Source organism: Lepus europaeus, chromosome 17, assembly GCF_033115175.1.
Source record: "Lepus europaeus isolate LE1 chromosome 17, mLepTim1.pri, whole genome shotgun sequence".
Lineage (NCBI taxonomy): Eukaryota > Metazoa > Chordata > Mammalia > Lagomorpha > Leporidae > Lepus > Lepus europaeus.
In genome coordinates this window covers 35,587,855-35,610,567 of record NC_084843.1, presented here as the reverse complement: position 1 = coordinate 35,610,567, position 22,713 = coordinate 35,587,855, and the positions used below count along the sequence as shown (strand labels likewise).

At 41.2% G+C, this 22,713-nt stretch overlaps 1 protein-coding gene across 2 annotated transcripts in view; it reads left to right on the top strand.

Annotated features, from left to right (window-relative positions):
* CEP55 (centrosomal protein 55) overlaps positions 1–22,435 on the top strand; it is a 28,489-nt gene extending 6,054 nt beyond the window's left edge. The window contains exons 4-9 of one of the 2 annotated variants that reach the window (XM_062214162.1): positions 1,970–2,038; positions 14,184–14,334; positions 16,200–16,513; positions 17,494–17,565; positions 18,204–18,329; positions 21,354–22,435. In XM_062214162.1, coding sequence (XP_062070146.1) covers positions 1,970–2,038; positions 14,184–14,334; positions 16,200–16,513; positions 17,494–17,565; positions 18,204–18,329; positions 21,354–21,551 — 930 coding nt within the window. In that variant the 3' untranslated portion in view covers positions 21,552–22,435. Of the gene's footprint in view, positions 1–1,969; positions 2,039–14,183; positions 14,335–16,199; positions 16,514–17,493; positions 17,566–18,203; positions 18,330–21,350 lie in introns of both variants that reach the window. The other variant, XM_062214161.1, reaches the window with a different exon arrangement.
* Positions 22,436–22,713: the final 278 nt, after the last annotated feature.

The window sequence follows — 22,713 nt, the reverse complement described above, 5'->3', positions numbered from 1 at the left end:
TTGGACCATCTTCTTCTGCTTTCCCGGGCCATAACAGAGAGCTGGATCGGAAGTAGAGCAGCCGGGTCTCGAACTGGTGCCCTCAAACATGGGATGCTGGCACTGCAGGCAGCAGCTTTACCTGCTGTGCCACAGTGCCAGCCCCAAGTTGTAATTCTTTTGAAGAATGAGTTTGTTAAAACATGCTTGCCAAATAATGAGGCAGCACAGTAAGTTTCCAGGTCACTCAAGTTTTTTTATATCCCAGTCCTCACTCCATAAGCAAAATTAGTTAATATGATTCTCTATACTCACTATTCCTTTGTTTTACCCAGGGAACTATTCAATAACTAAAAAGATTTTGTTGATCTCATATTTCTGTGGTTTGTATCATGAAAATAGTAGGTTTTGTTTTTCATTATTTTTTATATTTGGAATTAATATCAATTATGATATCAATTGTGCTTTTTCTAACTATATATGCATTTCTATACCCCATCCGTCACTTGCCATTCTGTTTGAGAGGCACTGGTTAGATGATTTGGCTTCAGACCTTGGTTTTGCCACTTGCTAGCCATGTTTCTCTGAATAAATTCCTTGACCAAATGAGCCTTAGAGAAAATGCTAGAGTTCAGCAGACTGCTTTCCTAAACCTCAGTGCCAGTCAGTAAAATTGGGATAAGAATACCAATGATTAAATATGATAATATTTGTGTATTGAATAGCATAGTTCCTGGTATGTAGTACATGCTCAGTAAATGGTTACTTACTGATCAAGAAGTTTGATTCTTTTGGAAATTTTGGGTATTTGTGTATTAGTACCACCTAAAGGGGAAAATCTTTAGCTTTCAAAAATGGTATCTCCATGGTATTAAGAATCTGTCTTTGTACTTTATGTCTCCTCTAGGACATTTGCAGTCATCAGACTTACATATTTATATATACTTTCATGATAGGCATTTGATGAGCTAAAGAAATTAGATATTTCTGGAGAATTTCTTTTTTTTATTTTTAAAAGATTTATTTATTTATTTGAAAGGCAGAGTTACACAGAGGAGAGGCAGAGAGTGAGAGTGAGAGTATGAGAGAGAGAGAGAGAGAGAGGTCTTCCATCTGCTGGTTTACTCCCCAGTTGGCCGCAACGGCCAGAGCTGTGCCGAGCCGAAGCCATGAGCCAGGAGCTTCCTCCAGGTCTCCCACGCAGGTGCAAGGGCCCAAGGACTTGGGCCACCTTCCACTGCTTTCCCAGGCCATAGCAGAGAGCTGGATAAAAAGGGAAGCAGCCAGGATTTGAACCTGCGCCCATATGGGAAGATGGTACTGTAGGTGGTGGCCTTACCTGCTACTCCAGCGTCGCCCCTGTAGAATTTCTAAAGGGTTGAAATTCATGAAATATCAGTCAGATACAAATAGGTTGAATTAAATTTCCTCTTGAAGTTCAAGTTTCTTCACTTTTGATTATGATATGCAAATCTTGGTATGAATTTTTGGAGGCAGGTGCCTTCCTACTAGTGGCTCTCCCATTACTGGAGTGGAGTCCTGCACAAGCTCGTCCATTTCCAGCTGTGAGACACAGCATGTGGAGAACTGCCTTGAGCATCTGGGGGCCAGGCCTCGGATTGGCGTGTTTCACTTCTTCTACTCACAGCTGAATATTTTCTAGATTTCATTTAAATAGCTCATCGGTTTATTTTGTCTCTTTTTGGTGAAAACCACTGGACTTTTTATATGTACTAAGGGCAATACTGGCGATCCTGGGGTTTGGAAGTCAAATTAGATCTGAAATCTCAGGGTTTCCAGTTGCTTAGGAAGCTTCGGGAGATATTAATTCTGACAATAGTCCTGTGTTAAGTATCACCTGACTTGATGGTTTACCTTCATGTGTTAGATCTGGATTTGGGGATACTCCTGTGAAATATACTGTATTAATATGGAACTGAGTATAATGTTGCTAAATGTATGGTGTTAACTTATATTGCGTTATTTACAGACTATGGCTGCAAGCTGTTTTAATTCTTCAATGAGTAATATTCATGAAATGGAAGTACAGCTACAAGATGTAAGTTCATTTTCTTTTGTTAAGTTATGGGCAAAGACGACTAATTTGTTCTTTTTTTAAAATTTAAAAAAAAAAAAAATTGTATTCAAGAGGCAGAGAGACCTAGCCAGATGGACAAAGCTCCCATCTGGTGGTTCACTCCCCAAATGCCTGAAACAGCCAAGACTGAGGCAGATCAAGCTAGAAACCTAATCCAGGTAGCAGGGACTCAAGTACTTGAACATCACTTGCTGCCTGCCAGGGGGCATGCTGATGGGAAGATGGGATCATGAGCCACAACTGGGAATTGAACTCAGGCACTCCGACCTTGGACATGGGCATCTTGACTGATGTCTTAACCATTAGGCCAAATGCCTGCTTCTGTTTATCCAAGCGTTGGAAATATTGGTGCTGTGACTTGAAAAATATCTGATGATGAGACAGGAGAACTGAGTGGTTTGTGATCATCCTCTGAGTGCTAACCATGGTCTCTTTAGGATAGAAAGCCCTAGAACCCACCCATTTCTATGAAATACTTTTGACAACATCCCTCCTCCATCTAAATCTACTTTACCCAGCTATTTAATTGTTACAAAGTAATTTAACTTACAGTTTCTTCTCAAGATTTCTTCTCATTTTGTTTATCCATGCAAGGTGTACTCTTCAGTTTGAAATCCTCTTGGAATGAGGATTTCAATAGTATGAAAGGGAAATATATTCTTTGTATATATATTACTTCTTTTCCCTAGAATTTGATATGAGCCTATTTTAGATATGTAGTAAAGCTGTATTATTTCAACCATGCCTTAAATTGATAGATAGTTTTTGTTGAGAATTGAATAAACTTGTTAGGCCTGCTATGCATGGTGAATTTTGTAAGTTTTAATATTAGATAAAGTATGAAGTTCTGATTAACTGTTAGGTCAGTAGGTACATGTTTTGATTCCAGAAATATCACTGGCATGTCCACTCTGAGCTAAGCATATTCTTAAGATTGCTGTTATGTTTTATTTAGCAAGTGTCTCTTGAAGTCTGTTTGATTTACAGAAGAATTTAAATCTCTTGAGTATCTGTCTAGCAGGGTGCTCCAGTACTTTTATTAGAGTGATTTACCTAAGAGGTAATTGAAATGAAGAAGAAGCATAATCTTCTTTGATGTTCTAGTGAGCTTTTATAGAAATAACAACCATCTTTTCTGAACCTTATAAACTCAATAGATTCTAGTCCATATATCTGTGCATACAGTTTAACACAACGTTCAGATAGAGCCCCAGTGGAACATTTGCCAATTAACAGCAAGTCAGTTTTTCCCTTTCTCCAAATAGTTTCAAAATTTAGAATTCCCACAGTTCACTTCTAATTGGAACTGGTCACTTGTGACTAGGAACATTCAACTTTTTTCCCATTTTTACTGAGTGAAGATAAATGTTTTCAAGTTAGTTTTGTTCCAAAAAATTAAAGTGACTCTTTTCTCTAGGTACTTCTCTTCCACAACCATTGGTTAAAATACAGTAACTTGTATCTTAATAACCCAGCTGTACCTCCTCTCTGGCCCTGATCTGCTGTATGGGCTGAAGAATTCAAACACAGTTCTGTTGGGATTCCCTCAGCTGTGGAGGGGCAGGGTCCAGGTGCCTAGCCAGCTCCCTCTGGCATCATCAATTCTAATATGCTTTGGACACTTAATGCTTTAGAAGCATTCAACAAGACTTTGTTTTGTCCACTCTTATTTTACAGTTTTATTGACAACTTTGATGAAAATCTTTTTTTTTTTTTTTAAAGATTTACTTATATATTTGAAAGAGCTACAGAGAGAGATGGAGAGAGAGAGAGACAGAGTGAGTGTCTGTCTTCCATCCACTACTTCACTCCCCAATTGGCCACAACAGTTGGAGTTGTGCCAATCTGAAGCCAGGAGCCAGGAACTTTTTCCAGGTCTCCCACACAGGTGCAGGGCCCAAGAACTTGGGTCTTCTTCTACTGCTTTCCCAGGGCATAGCAGAGAGCTAGATTAGAAGTGGAGCAGCCAGGACTCAAACCAGCGCCCATATGGGATGCTGGCACTGCAGGCGGTGGCTTTACCCGCTATGTCACAGTGCCAGCCCTGAAAATCTGTTTTTTAAGATTTATTTATTTATTTGAAAGGCAGATTTACAGAGAGAGAGCCACAGACAGACAGATCTCCTATCCACTGGGTCATCCCCAAAATGACCGCAATGGCCAGAGCTGGGCCAATCCAAAGTCAGGAGCCAGGAGCTTCCTCTGGTTCTTCCATATGGGCTCAGGGGCCCAAGGACTTGGGCCATCTTCCACTGCTTTCCCAGGCTGTTAGGAAGCTGGATCAGAAGTGGAGCAGCCACTACTCAAGCTGGCACCTGCATGGTAGTGCAGGCAGTAACTTTACCTGCTATACTACAGCACTGGCTCCTGATGAAAATCTTAATTGTATGCCTAACGATTACGGAGATGACACAGAGCTGGAAGAGACACTAATGCAATGATGACTTTCAGCTTTCAGAACTAATATCAGCATTTATTGATAGCTATTAAATCTGTTGATACTGTTAAACAGGAAAGATACAGTTAGAAGTGAGGAGTAAAGAAATACTTTATTGAAGTAACATCGCCATCATGTGGTCTTTTAGAATATTGCCTCTTAAATTCATATGTATTTTTTCTTTTTCATATTTTAACTAATACTGGAACAGGTTTCTATAAAAGAAAAATAAGTTCATGACTATCCAATATTGACTTAAATTTATTTGTATTAAAATACTTCTTAAATATTGACACATGTGAACTTTGATATAAAATTAGGTATCTTGGGGCTAGTGTTGTGGTACAGCAAGTTAAGCCACCTTCTGTGATGCCAGCATCCCATATGGGTACTGGTTCAAATCCTGGCTGCTCCATCTCCTATCCAGCTCCCTGCTAATGCTCCTAGGAAAGCAACAGAGGATGGCTAAAGTGTTTAGGCCCCTGCTACCCATGCTGGAGACCTGGATGAAGCTCTCAGCTTTTGACTTTGGCCTGGCCCAGCCCCAGTCATTGCAGCCATTTGGGGAATGAACCAGCAGATGGAAGATATTCTCTCTCTCTCTCTTTCTCTCTCTCTCTCTCCCCCCCCCACTCCTTCCCTCCCCCCTCCCCCTCTCTCCCTCCCGCCTTCCCTCTGCCTTTCAAATAAATAAATCTTTAAAAAAAATTAGATATCTTTAGCATCCTACACACTATAATTTACAGGTATTTGAATATACATGTGCTCCTTGAGTCACACAGTGCTGCTGTCTCTCTTATAAACTATATTTGAGGAGGAGACCTTTCTTTTGAAAGATGCATAGCATATGAATAAAAACTACACTACAGGGGTCAGAGCTCTGACTTAGTGGGTAAAGCTGCCATCTGCAATGCCAGCATGCCATATGGACACCCAATTTGAATCTTGGCTGCTCCACTTCCAATCCAGCTCTCTGCTATGGCCTGAGAAAGCAGTAAAAGATGACCCAAGTCCTTGGGCCCCTGCACCCATGTGGGAGACCCAAAAGAACCTCCAGGCTCCTGGCTTCAGATTGGCCTAGCCCCAGCCACTGTTGTGGCCATTTGGGGAGTGAACCAGCAGGTGGAAGACCTCTCTCTCTCTCTCTCTCTGTAACTCTGCCTTTCAAATAAATAAATCTTAAAAAGAAAAAAAAGAACTACACTGCAGATGGCAGTGGATTCAAATAAGAGAATGACTACCTCATCCTATATTGAGCAAGGCATGAATCCTAGCAGTCTTCTCAGCCATACTAAGTTCACTGTGAAGTCAAGTTATTTGAGATTGATTGATTTCTTTGAACTTTTATTAGGAAAATTGAAAGTAAGTACATTGAATGATAGTATTTCTACCACTAAATTTCAATGATGAGATTCTTTAGATCAAATTATTGTGGTGAAGATAGCCATTTATAGATATTTATAATTTTCAGGATATGATACAGAATGGATATACATTATCTCCACTTGATCAGTGAACTGTTAAGCCTATAAAGAGAACCATTTTTTAATATTTGTAAAATTTTTTATTAATTTAAAGAGAACAGATTTTATACATCCCATAGGTGCAGGTCTAAGAAGACAACCACACTTCCCTCACTCCCCTGCTCCCCAAAGCCCTCTCTTCCCTCTCCTCTCTTCCTTAGTTTTTACAAAGCTATAATTTTAGTTTACTCTATATTCACAGGCTTAATTCACCACTAATCATAATATTCAACAAGTAAAAAGTAGGAATACCATATTCCACAGGAGTATAAACATGAGCTAAAAATGACAGTCATGTCCCAAAGTGACCATTTTATTCCTTTACACTTTTTTGTATTCTATATTAGCTGCCACATGTCAGAAAACATGATATTTGTCTTTTTGAGACTGGCTTATTTCAGTAATCATAATGATTTCAGTTATATCTGTTTTGTTGTAAAAGACAGGATTTCATTATTTTTTTGTGGCTGAGCAGTATTTGATATTGTTTTTTTACCATGTTTTCTTTAGTCATCAGTTGATAGACATCTGGGTTGATTCCATATCACATTCTGTATTATGAATTGATCTGTAATAAATATGGAGGTACAAATAACTCTTTCATATGTTAATTCCATTTCCTTTGGATAAATTCTCAGGAGTGGGATGCCTGGATCATATAGTAGATCCATTTTCAAATTTCTGAGTTATCTCCAGACTGTCTTCTATGATGGTTATACCAGTTTACATTCCCACAAACACTGGATTAAGGTACCTTTTTCCCCAGACATCTTCACCAGCATTTATCTTTTGATTTTTGGATGATAGCCATTGATGAAACCTCATTATGGTTTTTATTTGCATATACTGATGGCTAGCGATTCTGAGCATTGCTTCATATGTCTGTTGGCCATTTGAATTTCATCCTTTGAAAAATGCCTGTTCATGTCCTTTGCCCATTTCTTGACTGGATTGTTTGTTTTGTTGTTGAGATTCTTGAGCTCTTTATGGATTATGGATAATAATCCTTTATAAATTGCAAAATTTGCAAACATTTTTTTCCATTCTGTTGGTTGCCTCTTTACTTTGTTGAGTGTTTCCTCTGTAGTATAGAAGCTTCTTAGTTTAATGCAATCCTATTTGTTTGGTTTTGCTTTAATTGCCCATGCCAATGTCTTTTTTTTTTTTTTTTTTGGACAGGCAGAGTGGATAGTGAGAGAGAGACAGAGAGAAAGGTCTTCCTTTGCCGTTGGTTCACCCTCCAATGGCCGCCGTGGTTGGCGCGCTGCGACCGGCGCACCACGCTGATCTGATGGCAGGAGCCAGGTGCTTCTCCTGGTCTCCCATGGGGTGCAGGGCCCAAGCACTTGGGCCATCCTCCACTGTACTCCCTGGCCACAGCAGAGAGCTGGCCTGGAAGAGGGGCAACCGGGATAGAATCCGGTGCCCTGACCGGGACTAGAACCTGGTGTGCTGGCGCCGCAAGGCAGAGGATTAGCCTAGTGAGCCGCGGCACCGGCCGCCAATGTCTTTTTTAAGATTTATTTATTTATTTGAAAGTGAGAGTTACGCACAGAGAGAGGAGAGGAAGAGAGAGAGAGGTCTTCCATCTGCTGGTTCACTCCCCAGTTGGCCACAACAGCTGGAGCTAAGCCAATCTGAAGCCAGGAGACAGGAACTTCTTCCAAGTCTCCCACATGGGTGCAGGAACCCAAGGTCTTGGGCCATCTTCTACTGCTTTCACAGGCCATAGCAGAGAACTAGATTGGAACTGGAGCATCCAGGACTCGAACCAGCACCCATATGTTATGCCAGCACTGCAGATAGCGGTTTTACCTGCTATACCATGACACTGGCCCCATAATGCCAATGTCTTGCAAAGTTTCCCCAATGTTCATCTAGTATTTTGATAGTATCAGGTCATCGATTTAGATCCTTGATTCATTTTTTTAAAAAAAGATTTATTTATTTGAAAGGCTGAGTTATACACACACGCACACACAAATATATCTTCTTTTTTTTTTTCTTTTTTTTTTTTATTAAACTTTTATTTAATGAATATAAATTTCCAAAGTACAGCTCATGGATTACAATGGCTTCCCCCTCCTAAAACTTCCCTCCCACCCACAACCCTCCCCTTTCCCGCTCCCTCTCCCCTTCCAATCACATCATGATTCATTTTCAATTCTCTTTATATACAAAAGATCAGTTTAGTTTAAATTAGGTAACGATTTCAACAGTTTGCCCCCATACAGCAACACAAAGTGAAAAAAAAAATACTGTTGGAGTACTAGTTATAGCATTAAATAAGAGTGTACAGCACATTAAAGGCAGAGATCCTACATATTATTTTTTTTAAATTAATTAATTTTCTATGCCATTTCCAATTTAACACCAGGTTTTTTTTTTTTCCTTTCCAATTATCTTTATATACAGAAGATCACTTCAGTATATAATTAGTAAAGATCTCATCAGTTTGTACCCACGCAGAAACACAAAGTGTAAAAATACTGTTTCAGTACTAGTTATAGCATCACTGCACATTAGACAACACATTAAGGACAGATCCCACATGGGATGTAAGTACACAGTGACTCCTGTTGCTGACTTAACAATTTGACACTCCTGTTCATGGCGTCAGTAATCTCCCTAGGCTCTAGTCATGAGTTGCCAGGGCTATGGAAGCCTTTAGGGTTCGCTGACTTTGATCTTATTCCGATAGGGTCACAGTCAAAGTGGAAGTTCTCTCCTCCCTTCAGAGAAAGGTACCTCCTTCTTTGATGGCCCCGTTCTTTCCACTGGGATCTCACTAACAGAGATCTTTCATTTAGGTCGTCTTCTTTTTTTCTTTTCCATGGTATCTTGGCTTTCCATGCCTACAATACTCTCATGGGCTCTTCAGCCAGATCCGAAAGCCTTAAGGGCTGATTCTGAGGCCAGAGTGTTGTTTAGGACATCTGCCATTCTATGAGTCTGCTGTGTATCCCACTTCCCATGCTGGATCTTTCTCTCCCTTTTTGATTCTATCAGTTAGTATTAGCAGACACTTGTCTTGTTTGTGTGATCCCTTTGTTTCTTAGACCTATCCAAGCCATCGAATGTGAACTGAAATTGATCACTTGGACTAGTGAGATGGCATTGGTACATGCCACCTTGATGGGATTGTATTGGAATCCCCTGGCACATTTCTAACTCCATCATTTGGGGCAAGACTGATTGTGCATGTCCCAAACTGTGCATCTCCTCCCTCTCTTTTTCCACTCTGAAATTTAACAGGGATCACTTTTCAGTTAAAATCAAATATATCTTCTATCTGCTGGTTCACTCCCTAAATAGCTGCAATGGCTGGAACTGGGCCAATCCAAAGCTAGGAGCCACGAGCTTCTTCTGGATCTCCCACGTGGATGCAGAGGCCCAAGCACTTGGGCCATCTTCCACTGCTTTCCTAGGCCATTATCAGGGAGCTGGATCAGAAGTGGAGCTGGGACTCGAACTGGCACCCATATGGGATGCCAGCACTGCAGATAGTGGCTTAACTCACTGTGCCACAGTATGGCCCCCTCCCCCATTTTATCTATTTTGAATTTATTTTTGGATAAGATGTAAGGTAGGGGTCTTGTTTCATACTTCCACATGTGTAGATCCAATTTTCCCAGCAACATTTGTTGAAGAGACTGTCCTTTGTCCAGGGATTGATTTTAGTTCATTAGTCAAGATTAGTTTGTTGTAGATGCATGGATTAATTTCTGGTGTTTCTATTCTGTTCCATTGGTCTGCATGTCTATTTTTGTGCCAGTACAAGGATGTTTTGATTATAACTGCCCTGTAGTATATCTTGAAGTATATCTTGTTTTGTACTCTCATGCCTACAGCTTTATTTTCGTTCTTTAAGTTTGTCTTAGCTATTTGGGGTCTCTTGTATTTCCATATGAATTTTAGCTTTGTTTTTTCTAGATCAGAGAATGTCATTGGTATTTTGATTGGGATCACATTGAATCTAAATTGTTTTTGGCAATGTGGACATTTTAATATTAATTTTGTAATCCACGAACATAGAAGATTTTTCAATTTTTCTGTGTGTCTTCTATTTCTTTCTATAATGTTTTATAATTTTCAATGTAGATATATTTCACATCCTTGGTTAAATTTATTCCAAGTATTTAAGTTTTTTTTTTTTGGGGGGGGGCTATTGTGAATGGAACTGATTTTACAAGTTCTTTCTCAGCCATGGCATTGTCTGTGTGTACAAAGGCTATTGATTTTATATCCTGCTACTTTACCAAACTCTTCTATGAGTTCCAATAGCCTCCTAGTGCAGTCTTTTGGATCCCCTATATATAGGATCGTGTAATCTGCAAAAAGGGATGGTTTGACTTTCTCCTTCTCAATTTGTATCCCTTTGATTTCTTTTTCTTGGCTAATGGCTCTGGCTAAAACCTCCAGGACTATATTGAATAGCAGTGGTAAGAGTGAGCATCCTTGTCTGGTTCCAGATCTCAGTGGGAATGCTTCCAGCTTTTCCCCATTCAGTGGGATGCTGGCCATGGGTTTGTCATAAATTGCCTTGATTGTGTTGAGGAATGTTCCTTCTATATCCAATTTGCTTAAAGTTTTTATCATGAAAGGGTCTTGCATTTTATCAAATGTTTTTTCTGCATCTATTGAAATAATCACATGGATTTTGTTCTTCAGTTTGTTAATGTGATGTATCAGATTGATAGATTTGCAAATGTTGAACAATCCCTGCATACCAGGGATAAATCACATTTTGTTCTGGGTTAATGATCTTTCTGATATGTTATTGGATTTGATTTGGTAGTATTTTGCAGAAGACTTTTGCATCTGTGTTCTTCAGGGATATTTGTCTATACTTGTCTTTATTGTATCTTTTTCTAGTTTTGGAATTAAGGCAATGCTAGCCTCATACAAAGAGTTTGGGAGGAGTCCCTTCCTTTCAATTGTTTTTAATAGATTGAGAAGAATTGGAATTAGGTCTTTAAATGTCTTGTAGAATTCAGCCAGTGAAGCCCTCGGGTCCTGGGCTTTTTCTTTGTTGGGAGGGTCTTTGTTATGGATTCAGTCTCCATCTTGATTATTGATTTGTTCAGGTTTTCTGTGTCTTCATGATTCAGTTTTGTAGATTTGTATGTGTCCAGTAATTTATCCATTTTTTTCTAGATTTTCTAATTTGGTGGCATGTAGTTATTTGTAGTAATTCCTGATGATTCCTTTTATTTCTTTGGTGTCTTTTGTTATATTTCCTTTTTAATTTTCTGATTTTATTGAGTTGGATCTTCTCCCTCTTTTTTGTTAGTTAGGTCAATGGTGTAGCAATTCTGTTTATTTATTCAAGACACCAGATCTTCATCTCACTGATCTTTTTTTTAAAGATTTATTTATTTATTTGAAAGGCAGAGTTACAGAGAGGCAGAGGCAGAGAGAGAGAGAGGTCTTCATGCACTGGTTCACTCCCCAGATGGCTGCAGTGGCCAGAGCTGGGCTGATCTGAAGCCAGGAGCCAGGAGCTTCTTCTAGGTCTACCACATAGATGCAGGGGCCCAAGGACTTGAGACACGTTCCACTGCTTTCCCAGGCTATAGCAGAGAACTGGATCAGAAGTGAAGCAGCTGGGATTTGAACCAGTGCCGATATGGAATTCTGGCACTGCAGGCTTTCCCCACTATGCCACAGTGCTGGCCCCTACTGATCTGTTTTTTAAATTTTTTTATTTTTAGTTTCTTTTTTTGACAGGCAGAGTGGACAGTGAGAGAGAGAGAGACAGAGAGAAAGGTCTTCCTTTGCCGTTGGTTCACCCTTCAATGGCCGCCGCGGCCGACGCACCGCGCTGATCCAAAGGCAGGAGCCAGGTGCTTCTCCTGGTCTCCCATGCGGGTGCAGGGCCCAAGCACTTGGGCCATCCTCCACTGCACTCCCTGGCCATAACAGAGAGCTGGCCTGGAAGAGGGGCAACCGTGACAGAATCCAGTGCCCCGACCGAGACTAGAACCCGGTGTGCCGGCGCCACAGGTGGAGGATTAGCCTATGGAGCCGTGGCGCCGGCTTTATAAGATTTTGAATCTTTTGCTAGGTAGCCTGGTAGGCTGTCAGTTTCCTTAGGGAAAGATATAAATGAAATGAAAGACTATTAACAGTAATAGTAACCTGCTAACCTAAGCAAATTCTTACTGTTTTGTTAATATTATCTCATCATCCAAACAATTTCTTCTTTTTTAAAGATTTATTTATTTATTTGAAAGAGTTAGTGAGAGATCTCCCATCTGCTTGTTCACTCCCTAAATGGCCGCAAGAACTGCAGTTGGGCCAGTCTGAAGCCAGGAGCTTCTTCCGGGTCTTCCATGTGGATGCAGGGGCCCAAGCACTTGGGCTGTCTTCTGCTGCTTTCCCAGGATATTAGGAGGGAGCTGGATCAGAAGTGGAGCAGCTGCGACTTAAACTGGCACCCACATGGGATGCCACTGCCATGGGTGGCAGCTTTACCTGCTATGCCACAGTGCCGGCCCCATTCAAATAATTTCTTTTCAGTATATATTGTACCACCAAATTGAGATTCCTCTCAGAAAAGCATGCTCTCACTTTAAGGAATTTATTGTCTGCTTGAGAGAAACAACAGATAAAAAGCTGGAGATGATTGATAAAAATAAAATAATATTTTAAATTCAGAAGACATTTGTTTAACAATTGAGTTAATAAGGACTGTATTAACTTTCCTAGAGCTGCCGCAACAAATTACCTCAAACCTGGTGGCTTAAGAAAACAGAAATTTTGGGGCTAGCACTGTGGCCTGAAGCGCTGGCATCCCATTTGGATGCCAGTTCGAGACCCAGCTGCTCCACTTCCAATCCAGCTCTCTGCTATGGCCTGAGAAAGCCGTGGAAGATGACCCAAGTACTTGGGTCCCTGCACCCACATGGGAGACCCTGAAGAAGCTCCTGGCTCCTGGCTTTGGATTGGTGCAGCTCTGGGTGTTGTAGCCAGTTGGGGAGTGAATCAGCGGATGGAAGACCTCTCTCTCTCTCTCTCTCTCTCTCTCTCTCTCTCTCTTTCTCTCTTTCTCTCTCTGCCTCTTCTCTCTCTGTGTAACTCTGACTTTCAAATAAATAAATAAATCTTAAAAAAAAAAAAAAGAAAGAAAACAGAAACTTATCATCTAATGGTCTAGAGGGCTGAAGTCCACAATCAAAGGCCGTGTTCCCTCTGAAGGCTCTAGGGAGGAGTCCTCCTGGCCTCTGGCAGTGTCTGGTGAATCCAAGCATCCTGTGGCTTGTGGCAACAAACTGGTCTCTGCCTCTGTCTTCACATGGCCTCCTCTCTGTGTGTTGTATCTGTGGGTCCCAGTCATTGGGTTTAGGACGCCCTCATCTCCAGTATGGCTTCACCTTAATTATGTTTGCGAAGACCCTGTTTCTAAAACAGGTCACATTCTGAGATTTCAGGTGGACCTACGTTTTGGGGGACATTGTTTAACCCACTCTAAGTATAAATCCCTTATACAGACAAGTGAGTGATCCCAGTTTGGGGTTTTTATTTGGATTCTAAAATATGTAGAGTAAGTGAAGGCAATGATTTAAGTTTGATTTTCTGGGAAGTAGACACTGAGATGAAGTTAGGAAAGAAAATGGTTTATTGGTGTATAACATCTGTGAAAGGAAAAAGGAGCAGGAATCAGGGGACCATCAGACATGATTCAAACCTGTTGCAGTCTGTCAGCCCCATGCGGCGCTCCACAGCTGAGTCCCATGTTGGCTAGAAACAGCTAGGCCATTGCTCTGTTGTTGGCTGGGGCATCCGGTCAGCTCAAAAGCTAGGAGAAACTTGAAGGAGTTAACAACTGGAGGCTGCAGCCAGCCACTCTGCCTGCCAGTGGGCAGAAGGGGATCTAAGCTCATTCCCGTGTCTGATATAAAGGCATTCTAGATTATAGGGAATGATGTGAACACAGCCACAAAGTGTGTCTAGGAGAGCAAACAGATTAACTTAATCTCATGGAAACTGACTTTGCCATGTTGTTATGTATTCTGAAGGTGTGTGATCCTATCGTCCATAATCATTTGATGAATGATAAAAGACTGTTGCTTGGATTCCTTTGTCTGTTTTAACATTCTTGTTTTTTATTTTTCTGTTGTTTTTCTCTCATCTTCACTATAAGGCTTTGGAGAAAAATCAGCAGTGGCTTGTATATGATCAGCAGCGCGAGGTCTATGTCAAAGGACTTTTAGCAAAGATCTTTGAATTGGAAAAGAAAACGGAAACAGCTGCTCATTCACTCCCACAGCAGACAAAAAAGACTGAATCAGAAGGTACTGACTGCTATAAAAATGTTCTTTTGAGCTTGACATTTTCCAAAAGGAGTGATTCATCAGATTTAGACTTTTAATAGATATGTGTTAGTAAGTAAAATAAGAGCGAGTCTTCTAGCTCTGAAGTAAGAGACACCATCTTTGCAAGTTTATTTTGTTTCCTGGTGGTTTCAGTGGAGAGGAGAGCACAGAACACAGGGTAAAGGGTCTTCAACAGCTGTGACGTCACAGCACATTTGCTCCACCTGTGCACATCCTGCCCCTCCTTCACAGTCCTCCACTGTTACTGCCCCGCAGCTGGCCTCGTTACCAACTGTCTTTCTGCTTTGTCTCCCTTCAGCAATTACTCCTGTGAACCCCAGGAGGAAGAATACTTCTATAAATGATACTTAATAGTTTGGACCTCACCATAGAATTAAGATGAATTTTCTTATTCGTGCTGCTGTCTTTTTGCCAAGTGCTTTGCAGTTTCTCTAACACTGATCTCAGTTGAATTTCACAACCACCCTGGAAGATAGGGCAGGAAGGGTCATTATTCTTATTTTATTCGGGTGATGAGCTAGAAGGGGAAAAAACTATGCAAAGTACTTCTTAAATGACTGATGATTCAGGCACCAAAACCTTGAGTTATATAAGGAGAATGCTGAAGAAAAGGAAGCAGAACTTGGCATCTTGGAACTTCCCATTGGAATATTTAAAATGAAACTAATGCTGAAAACAAAATAGGCACTATCTGGGGTAAATCAAAGCTTTTTGGACATTAGCAGCACAAACTTATTACTGTAGTACTTTTATATGTTTGGTAACATAAAAGTAGGGTTTCAGTTCTTGGGTAAGTCTAATATTTTTCTTTGATATACCATTCATTGGTTCTCTCCCTTCCAGCTCACCTCCTCCCTGCCTTCTCCCTCACTGTGTTTTTATCAAAGTCAAGTAAGCACTTGTTAAAATCATATAATGATAAGTACAGAAGGGCCTTAACTCACCTTTGCCATTTCAATCCCTGTTTCCTGTCTTTGTCAGAACAGCAGCTCTTAACATTTCTACTTATTAATTCTGATAATCATTTCTGTGTCTATAATCATGAGCTATATCCCTTCTTGTTGATTTTTCTTCTTTAGACACTAAAAACTTCCCCTCCCCAGAGAACGGTTATATGACAGTTTTTAGTTGTTCTATTTGTTACTTTTATCACTTTGTATAATATTCCCGAATGTTGGGTCTTAGTCCACCCGTACAAGGATGGACTGGGTCCGAGGAAAGGTAAGTGCGGCCGCTCGCCCGTTCCCCAGCCTCCCTGTCCCGGAGACAATCAGACGCAGCGGGGAGCCAAGTCTAGCAAGGACTCATTTACTTCCTGAGAAACAGAACCTTTTATAGCACAAAACTGCAGAGTCATTGGGGCAGGGCTAAGGACCAGCCAATCACTTTACACAGTCACCTTACGGGGGGATTTCTATAGGACTAACCCTATGTCTATACACTTGTTACTAGTTTTGTTACCTCCCCGGATGTTGCGCAGCCAATTAGCTTTAGTGGTAAACAACTTTGGATTCCGCCCATCTTACTTCCTCTGGGCGCCATCTTACTTGGCTCCGCGTGGCTTCGTTCCGCGCAGCTCGGGCGGGGGCACCCAGGGGCAGCTGCGCATGTGGAGCCCCCGGGCCTGGCCTGGCCTGGCCTGGCCGCGCTCATGCCCCACACCCGAACTTCTGTTTCTTCCTCTATCATCTGTCCCCTTGACTTCATTTTATAAACTGAGGAGATAATATAATCTCATTTATAGAAACATGTTTGATATTTAACTTCCTCAAGATATTAGCCATTGTATAAAGTTCATTATGCCACAATGTTGTTTGTCACAGGTTATCTTCAAGAGGAGAAGCAAAAATATTATAGCCATCTCTTAGCAAATGCAAGAAAAGATCTTGAAGTTGAACGACAAACCATAACTCAGTTAAGTTTAGAGCTTAGTGAATTTCGAAGAAAATATGAAGAAACTCAAAAAGAAGTTCAAGAATTAAATCAGCTGTTGTGTACACAGAGAAAGGCAGATGTCCAACATCTGGAAGATGATAGACATAAAACAGAGAAAATACAAAGACTCAAGGAAGAGAATGACATTGCAAGGGAAAAGCTTGAAGAAGAGAAGAAGAGATCTGAAGAACTCTTATCTCAGGTAAACTTAACTAGTAAGGTTTTCCATGATTAATAATTCTAGGTTTTTCCTTAAGCACTTACTAAGTGTTAGGGACTATTTTAACAACTAGGGATCCAATAAGGAACAAAACAAGTTCCTGTCCCCTCATGGGAGTTTATATTCTAGATTGGAAATAGAACATAAGCAAATAACCAAAAAATAAGTAAACTAAAGAAAGTAAAACAGAGTGATAAGGCAAAGAAAATGGGACCAGTGGAGGCCTCTCTGAGGAAATTGTACTTGACCAAAGATATGTTAACAAGAATACAGGTGAGTGATGCACACCTGGTCTCTAGTTTGGGATGTGTAACCTTTGGCAAATCACTTTTCGTTTCTCTGACTCATAGGTTATTCACTTGTCAAATGAATAACAGTTCTGCTTGCCTCATAGGGCTTTTGTGAGGGTCAGTTGAGAGAATGTCTTAGTGCTTTATAAATTAAACAAGGTGGATGTTAGTAATTACTACAATCATAATGGTAATTCTTAAAATCCTCCCTGAGCTGAACATGGGGAGGAGGAGGAGATTGGCTAATATTTGCTCTTGGTCTTTACTACCTCCATCTGTGTACAGATGTGAGCAGGGACATTGGGGAGGGCCGTAGCAGAAGTTATTAACTTTGCTCTGACTCTGTGACTAAGTAGGGAAGGCACTGCCAGCTTTGTTGTCCCACTCAGAACGGTTACTTGATGTCAGAACCACTGGCAAGGGGCGTGGCCACTGCAGAGCTCAGTGTTGTTTTTCAGCTGCCAGTCTGTGTCCCAAGAAGCTCTTGGCCTGATGGGTCTGCCCAGCTGCTTGTGTAGATAGCCACCAAATGACCAGTGGGAAGGACTCACCCCCGATTACCAGGTGTTGTCCTGCTTGCATTTGTGAGGCTTGTGATGTCAGCTTCTCACACATCTCAGGTCCATTGGTTAAAGGTCAGATATGACAGAATTGGCTCTCTACATCCTACAGGTCCAGTTCCTTTATACATCTCTGCTAAAACAGCAAGAGGAACAAACACGGGTAGCTCTGCTGGAACAACAGGTATCCACTGGGGTTGCTTCTAAATTCAGTTTGTCCTGTTAGGAAATGGAATTCCTCCTCGTGTGTACACTATACTGTGGAAAACCATTAAAATGCTGTGAAAATGTTCTTAAAGTCTTTAACGAAAGTCTCATTTAGAGAGACTGTGCTAGCCATATATTGCTGCTACTGAACTTAGCAAAACCAGCTTCTTGGAGGTTGTGATGACAATTTGCTTGACAGGTAAATCTTGGCCAGTGGCTATAATTCCTGCTGTGGCCAAACAGGATCTCTTAATAGTGCTACCTTATAGCTTCAAGTAGCACTCAGAGAGATGACATTTCTTCTCAGGATGCAGGGCCAAGAGTCTTAGTATGTTCCAAACTGGAGAACAGTCACCTCTCTGCCTTGTCCCTCCCTGTCCTCCCTCACCAATAAGGAGATGAGGAGGCATAATTCTGACCAGCAAGAACCTCAGATATTAGCTTTGCTCCTTGGATAAACCAAATCCTCAGCCATAAGCATCCACATTTATCAGCATCCCACTGTGCTCAGTTGAATTCTTGACATGATTACAAGTATTCTTGTACTAATTGAAAAATAACAAGTATTCAAGATATATATGCTAATTGTGATTGTCTTATCCTGGGCATTTTCAGATGCAGGCATGTACTCTAGACTTTGAAAATGAAAAACTTGATCGTCAAAATATGCAGCATCAGTTGCATGTAATTCTTAAGGAGCTCCGAAAAGCAAGAAATCAAATAACACAGTTGGAATCCTTGGTGAGTCTTCAGCGGCTGAGCTACGGCCTTTCTTCTTTCTTTCTTTCTGCCGTCTTTCTATTTATGCATCACATCATTGCCCAGTCTGGAAGGATACAACTTAAACAGCAGCTGCTTTATCTCAGATCAGCAACCAGAGCCCTTGTCTCATCTGATGCAGCTGCCCTGCAGGCATCAAGTCAGAGCACTGGGAGGAAGGATGTTAGTGCCTCCTGATGACAAGTACATTACTGGTCTTGAGGTCATCCCCAGACACCCCAGGTGCTGTACCTGCAAGCAGGAGCAGTCATAGAATTCTGAACTGCAATTGTGTTTTTCCAGTAAGAGAGAGAAAATGTTGTTTTTAAGGGTAATGGACTGGCTGGCGCCGTGGCTCAACAGGCTAATCCTCCGCCTTGCGGTGCCGGCACACCGGGTTCTAGTCCCGGTCGGGGCGCCAGATTCTGTCCCAGTTGTCCCTCTTCCTGTCCAGCTCTCTGCTGTGGCCAGAGAGTGCAGTGGAGGATGGCCCAAGTGCTTGGGCCCTGCACCCCATGGGAGACCAGGATAAGCACCTGGCTCCTGCCATCGGATCAGCGCAGCGCGCCAGCCGCGGCGGCCATTGGAGGGTGAACCAAGGGCAAAGGAAGACCTTTCTCTCTGTCTCTCTCTCACTGTCCACTCTGCCTGTCAAAAAAAAAAAGGGGGGGGGGTAATGGACTGTTTCTGTTAAAATGCTATATTTAGTTATATTATCAACTAAGCATATTTTGTGAACTATCTTGAAAATATAATCTTTTGAAACATAAACCTTTACGTAGCATTGTTCCTCTGAGGAAAAGACATTTTTCCCCACTGACATATTTTCATCCTACTGATAACCTTCTGGACAGATCCTTTAAAGGTTTGTGTGTGCGTCTGTCACATTAGTCCATGTTTCATATGTCATCCTGCCACTACAGAATAATTGGAAATGATGAGATGTTACAAAAGTAATTCCTCAATTATTGGAATTGGAGAAAAAAGCAATTGTTAAAAAATCATTTGGGGGTGGGTGTTGTGACATAGCAGGCTAAGCTACCACTTGGGACACCCGGTCCCATATGGGAGTGCTGGTTCAAGTCCTGGCTCCTCCACTTCTAGTCTGATTCCCTGCTAATGAACACCCTGGGAAGTGGGTGATGGCTCAAATACTTAAGTCCTTGTCACTCACCTGGGAAGTTCCTACTTCCTGGCTTCGGCCTGGTCCAGCCCTGATGTTGCAGGCATTTGGGGATGAACCAGCAAATGGAAGATCTCTCTGCCTTTCAAATAAATAAACAAGTAAATAAATAAATGCTAGCCGGCGCCGCGGCTCAATAGGCTAATCCTCCGCCTAGCGGCGCCGGCACACCGGGTTCTAGTCCCGGTCGGGGCACCGGATTCTGTCCCGGTTGCCCTCTTCCAGGCCAGCTCTCTGCTGTGGCCAGGGATTGCAGTGGAGGATGGCCCAAGTACTTGGGCCCTGCACCCCATGGGAGACCAGGATAAGCACCTGGCTCCTGCCATGGATCAGCGCAGTGCGCCGGCCGCAGCACGCCGGCCGCGGCGGCCATTGGAGGGTGAACCAACAGCAAAAGGAAGACCTTTCTCTCTGTCTCTCTCTCTCTGTCCACTCTGCCTGTCAAAAAAAATAAATAAAAATAAATAAATAAATAAATGCTAAAAAAATCATTTGTAACTCCTATATGAATTAAGCAAAACATGTTTTTGTTCCATTTTTGGTATGTCATTGATTTTGATAGTTTATATTATTTGAAATTAAAATTTATAATTCCTTTCTGTCAATGACTATGTTGTTCAGAGTCTGGTATTTCAGAGAGAAAGTAAAATACTTATAACTTCTTGTTCCTACTACCCCGTGTTTTCATAATGTGCTGTAAAGTACTCAGTTCTTCATTAAAAAAAAAAAAAAAAAAAAAAAGGCATAAGAAAACAAACTCTCAAAGGTATGATACAGTTCTTAGTCATTTCTCTGTGAAACCTGTTTGATCTGTTCAGATTCTTTACTGCTCTTTTTTTTTAAAAAAATATTTATTTTCCTACTTCAAAGGCAGAGTGACATAGAAAGATCTTCCATCCACTGGTTCACTCCCCAAATGGTTGCAACAGCCAGGGCTGGGCCAGGCCGAAGTCAGGAATCTGGAATTCCATCCGGGTCTCCCACATGGGCACTGAGGCCCAAGTACTCTGGCTGTCCTCTTCTGCTTTCCCAAGCACATTAACAGGAAGCTGGATCAGAAGCAGAACAGCTAGGAATCAAACTGGCACTCCTGTATGGGATGAGAGTGTCACAAGTAGCAGCTTAACAGGCTGTGCCTCAACACTGGCCCCTGCTTACTGCTCTTAATTTCATATCCTTCATTATTACTTAAGTTGTTCCTGTTTTACAAAACCAGTAAATTTAGTCAGCCCCATTCACAGGCCCTCCTTTCATTGGCTATGAGCATCTTAACAAAACCTATCCCTAAGAATACCCAACTCTAGTACTTCCTGGCTATGTTGGGTAATTGCAGTAATTCATAATCACCTCACATGTTGCCAATGAAATACAGGTTGAGCATCCCTAAACTGAAAATTTCAAATCTTAAAAGTTCAAAATTTGAAACTTTTTGGGCCCTGACATGACAAGTAGAAAATCCTACACCATGAAAATATTTTATACACAAAATTACTAACTATATAGTGTAACATTAGCTTCAGGCTATGTGTAGAAGATGTATATGAAACAAATGAATTTCATATTTAGACTTTGGTCCCCTTCCTATGATATCCAATTATGCATATGCAAATATTATAAACTCTGAAAATAAATCTAAAATTCAAAAACACTGATGGCAAGCTCCTCAAGTGAGGGATGGTCAGCCTCTACTGCTGAGTAGAGATTCAGAAGGAAATCTGTCTGCAGAGTTGAAGCAACTGCAGTATCTATGGAACAGTTAGAAATTGCTGAACACAGGGCCTTGCATACAAGTGGTGTTCATTTTACAATTTATTTTCCAGAAGCAGCTCCATGAGATTGCCTTCACAGAGCCATTAGTTGCTTTCCAAGGAGAGACTGAAAATAGAGCAAAAGTTGCCTCACCCAAGAGTCCAACTGCTGCGCTCAACGAGAGCCTGGTAGAGTGTCCCAAGTGCAATGTTCAGTATCCGGCCACAGAGCACCGCGACCTGCTTGTTCATGTTGAGTACTGTTCAAAGTAGCAAAATGATGCTTCTCTGTGCCAGAAATACAAAATATTGTACCTGATGTTGGCTTAAGGACACTCGGAATTACGTATCTCACCTCTTGGATGAGAAACTGCCTGTCTGCCTTTGGCATACTGGCATTCGAGTGAAGCATTGTGGGTTTTTTCTTTGGGCTGCTTTGCTTTTTCCTGGCAGTGATACCTCCCTGAAGTGGTTCCTCTTCGGGCCGTGATGACAGAATGTGAGTAGTGTGTCCTAAGACTTCTGATGTTTTGCACTGTTAAAGTACTTGATGAAGAAAAAGTTAGTTCAGCTTATTGCTTGTGGCTTAAATCTGTTGCACCAGAAGGAAAATATTTTATGTTTTGTGCGTCTTAAAAAGTCAAAGCTAATTAACCCAGGTTCTTACTGTGTTAGCATTTTTAATCCAAGCACTTAGTAGTAAATCTGCAGTTCTGATTTTGATGTCCTCTGTTAAAAGGAAGTGATACTGTTTTCATTTTGTTTTCCTTACAGTTGTAGAACGGTTATTAGAAAAGATGGAAATTTCCTTGATCTTTGTTGCTGCTTGCTGTTGAAACTGTAAACCCAACTGTGTTCTAAGACAAAGAAGATACTGTTTAGGAATGCTCTTAAGTAGCCACACACAATGTTTTCTTGCATGTTACCTGGCTGTAACTTTAACTTGAATTTCATTAGAACAGGTTGGTTAGCTAAAATTGTTAAAATGAGTTTTAACAAAGCCATCTAGCCTTTTCATTTGATTTGCAGGTATTTTATTTATTATCATTTTGGCACTCTTAAAGCTGGGTGGTGTAATTACCAGATATTTATCTGAATAGATATTTTTATACATGCTGTGTAAACCAAAATTTTTTTATTCCTTCAGGTTTTCTAACATGCTTAACACTGAGCTACTGTTAGCAATATAAAGAAGAAAAGAATAAAATTATTTAATAAGTTTTGTTATGTCTAATGTATATTTTATATGCGTATAGGGGACCTTAGCTTTCTGCCCCCAGGAGTGTTACAGGTCAGCATACAGTGTAGAGCAGGTACGGATACACTGGAGCCGGCCACTTGGTGAAGGAGGCAGAGGAGCAGGTGCTCCTTCGTCTACAATAAGTATGAGTCTGAGTTATTTGCTAAAAGGGCAAAACCTGAGCATAATAAACAT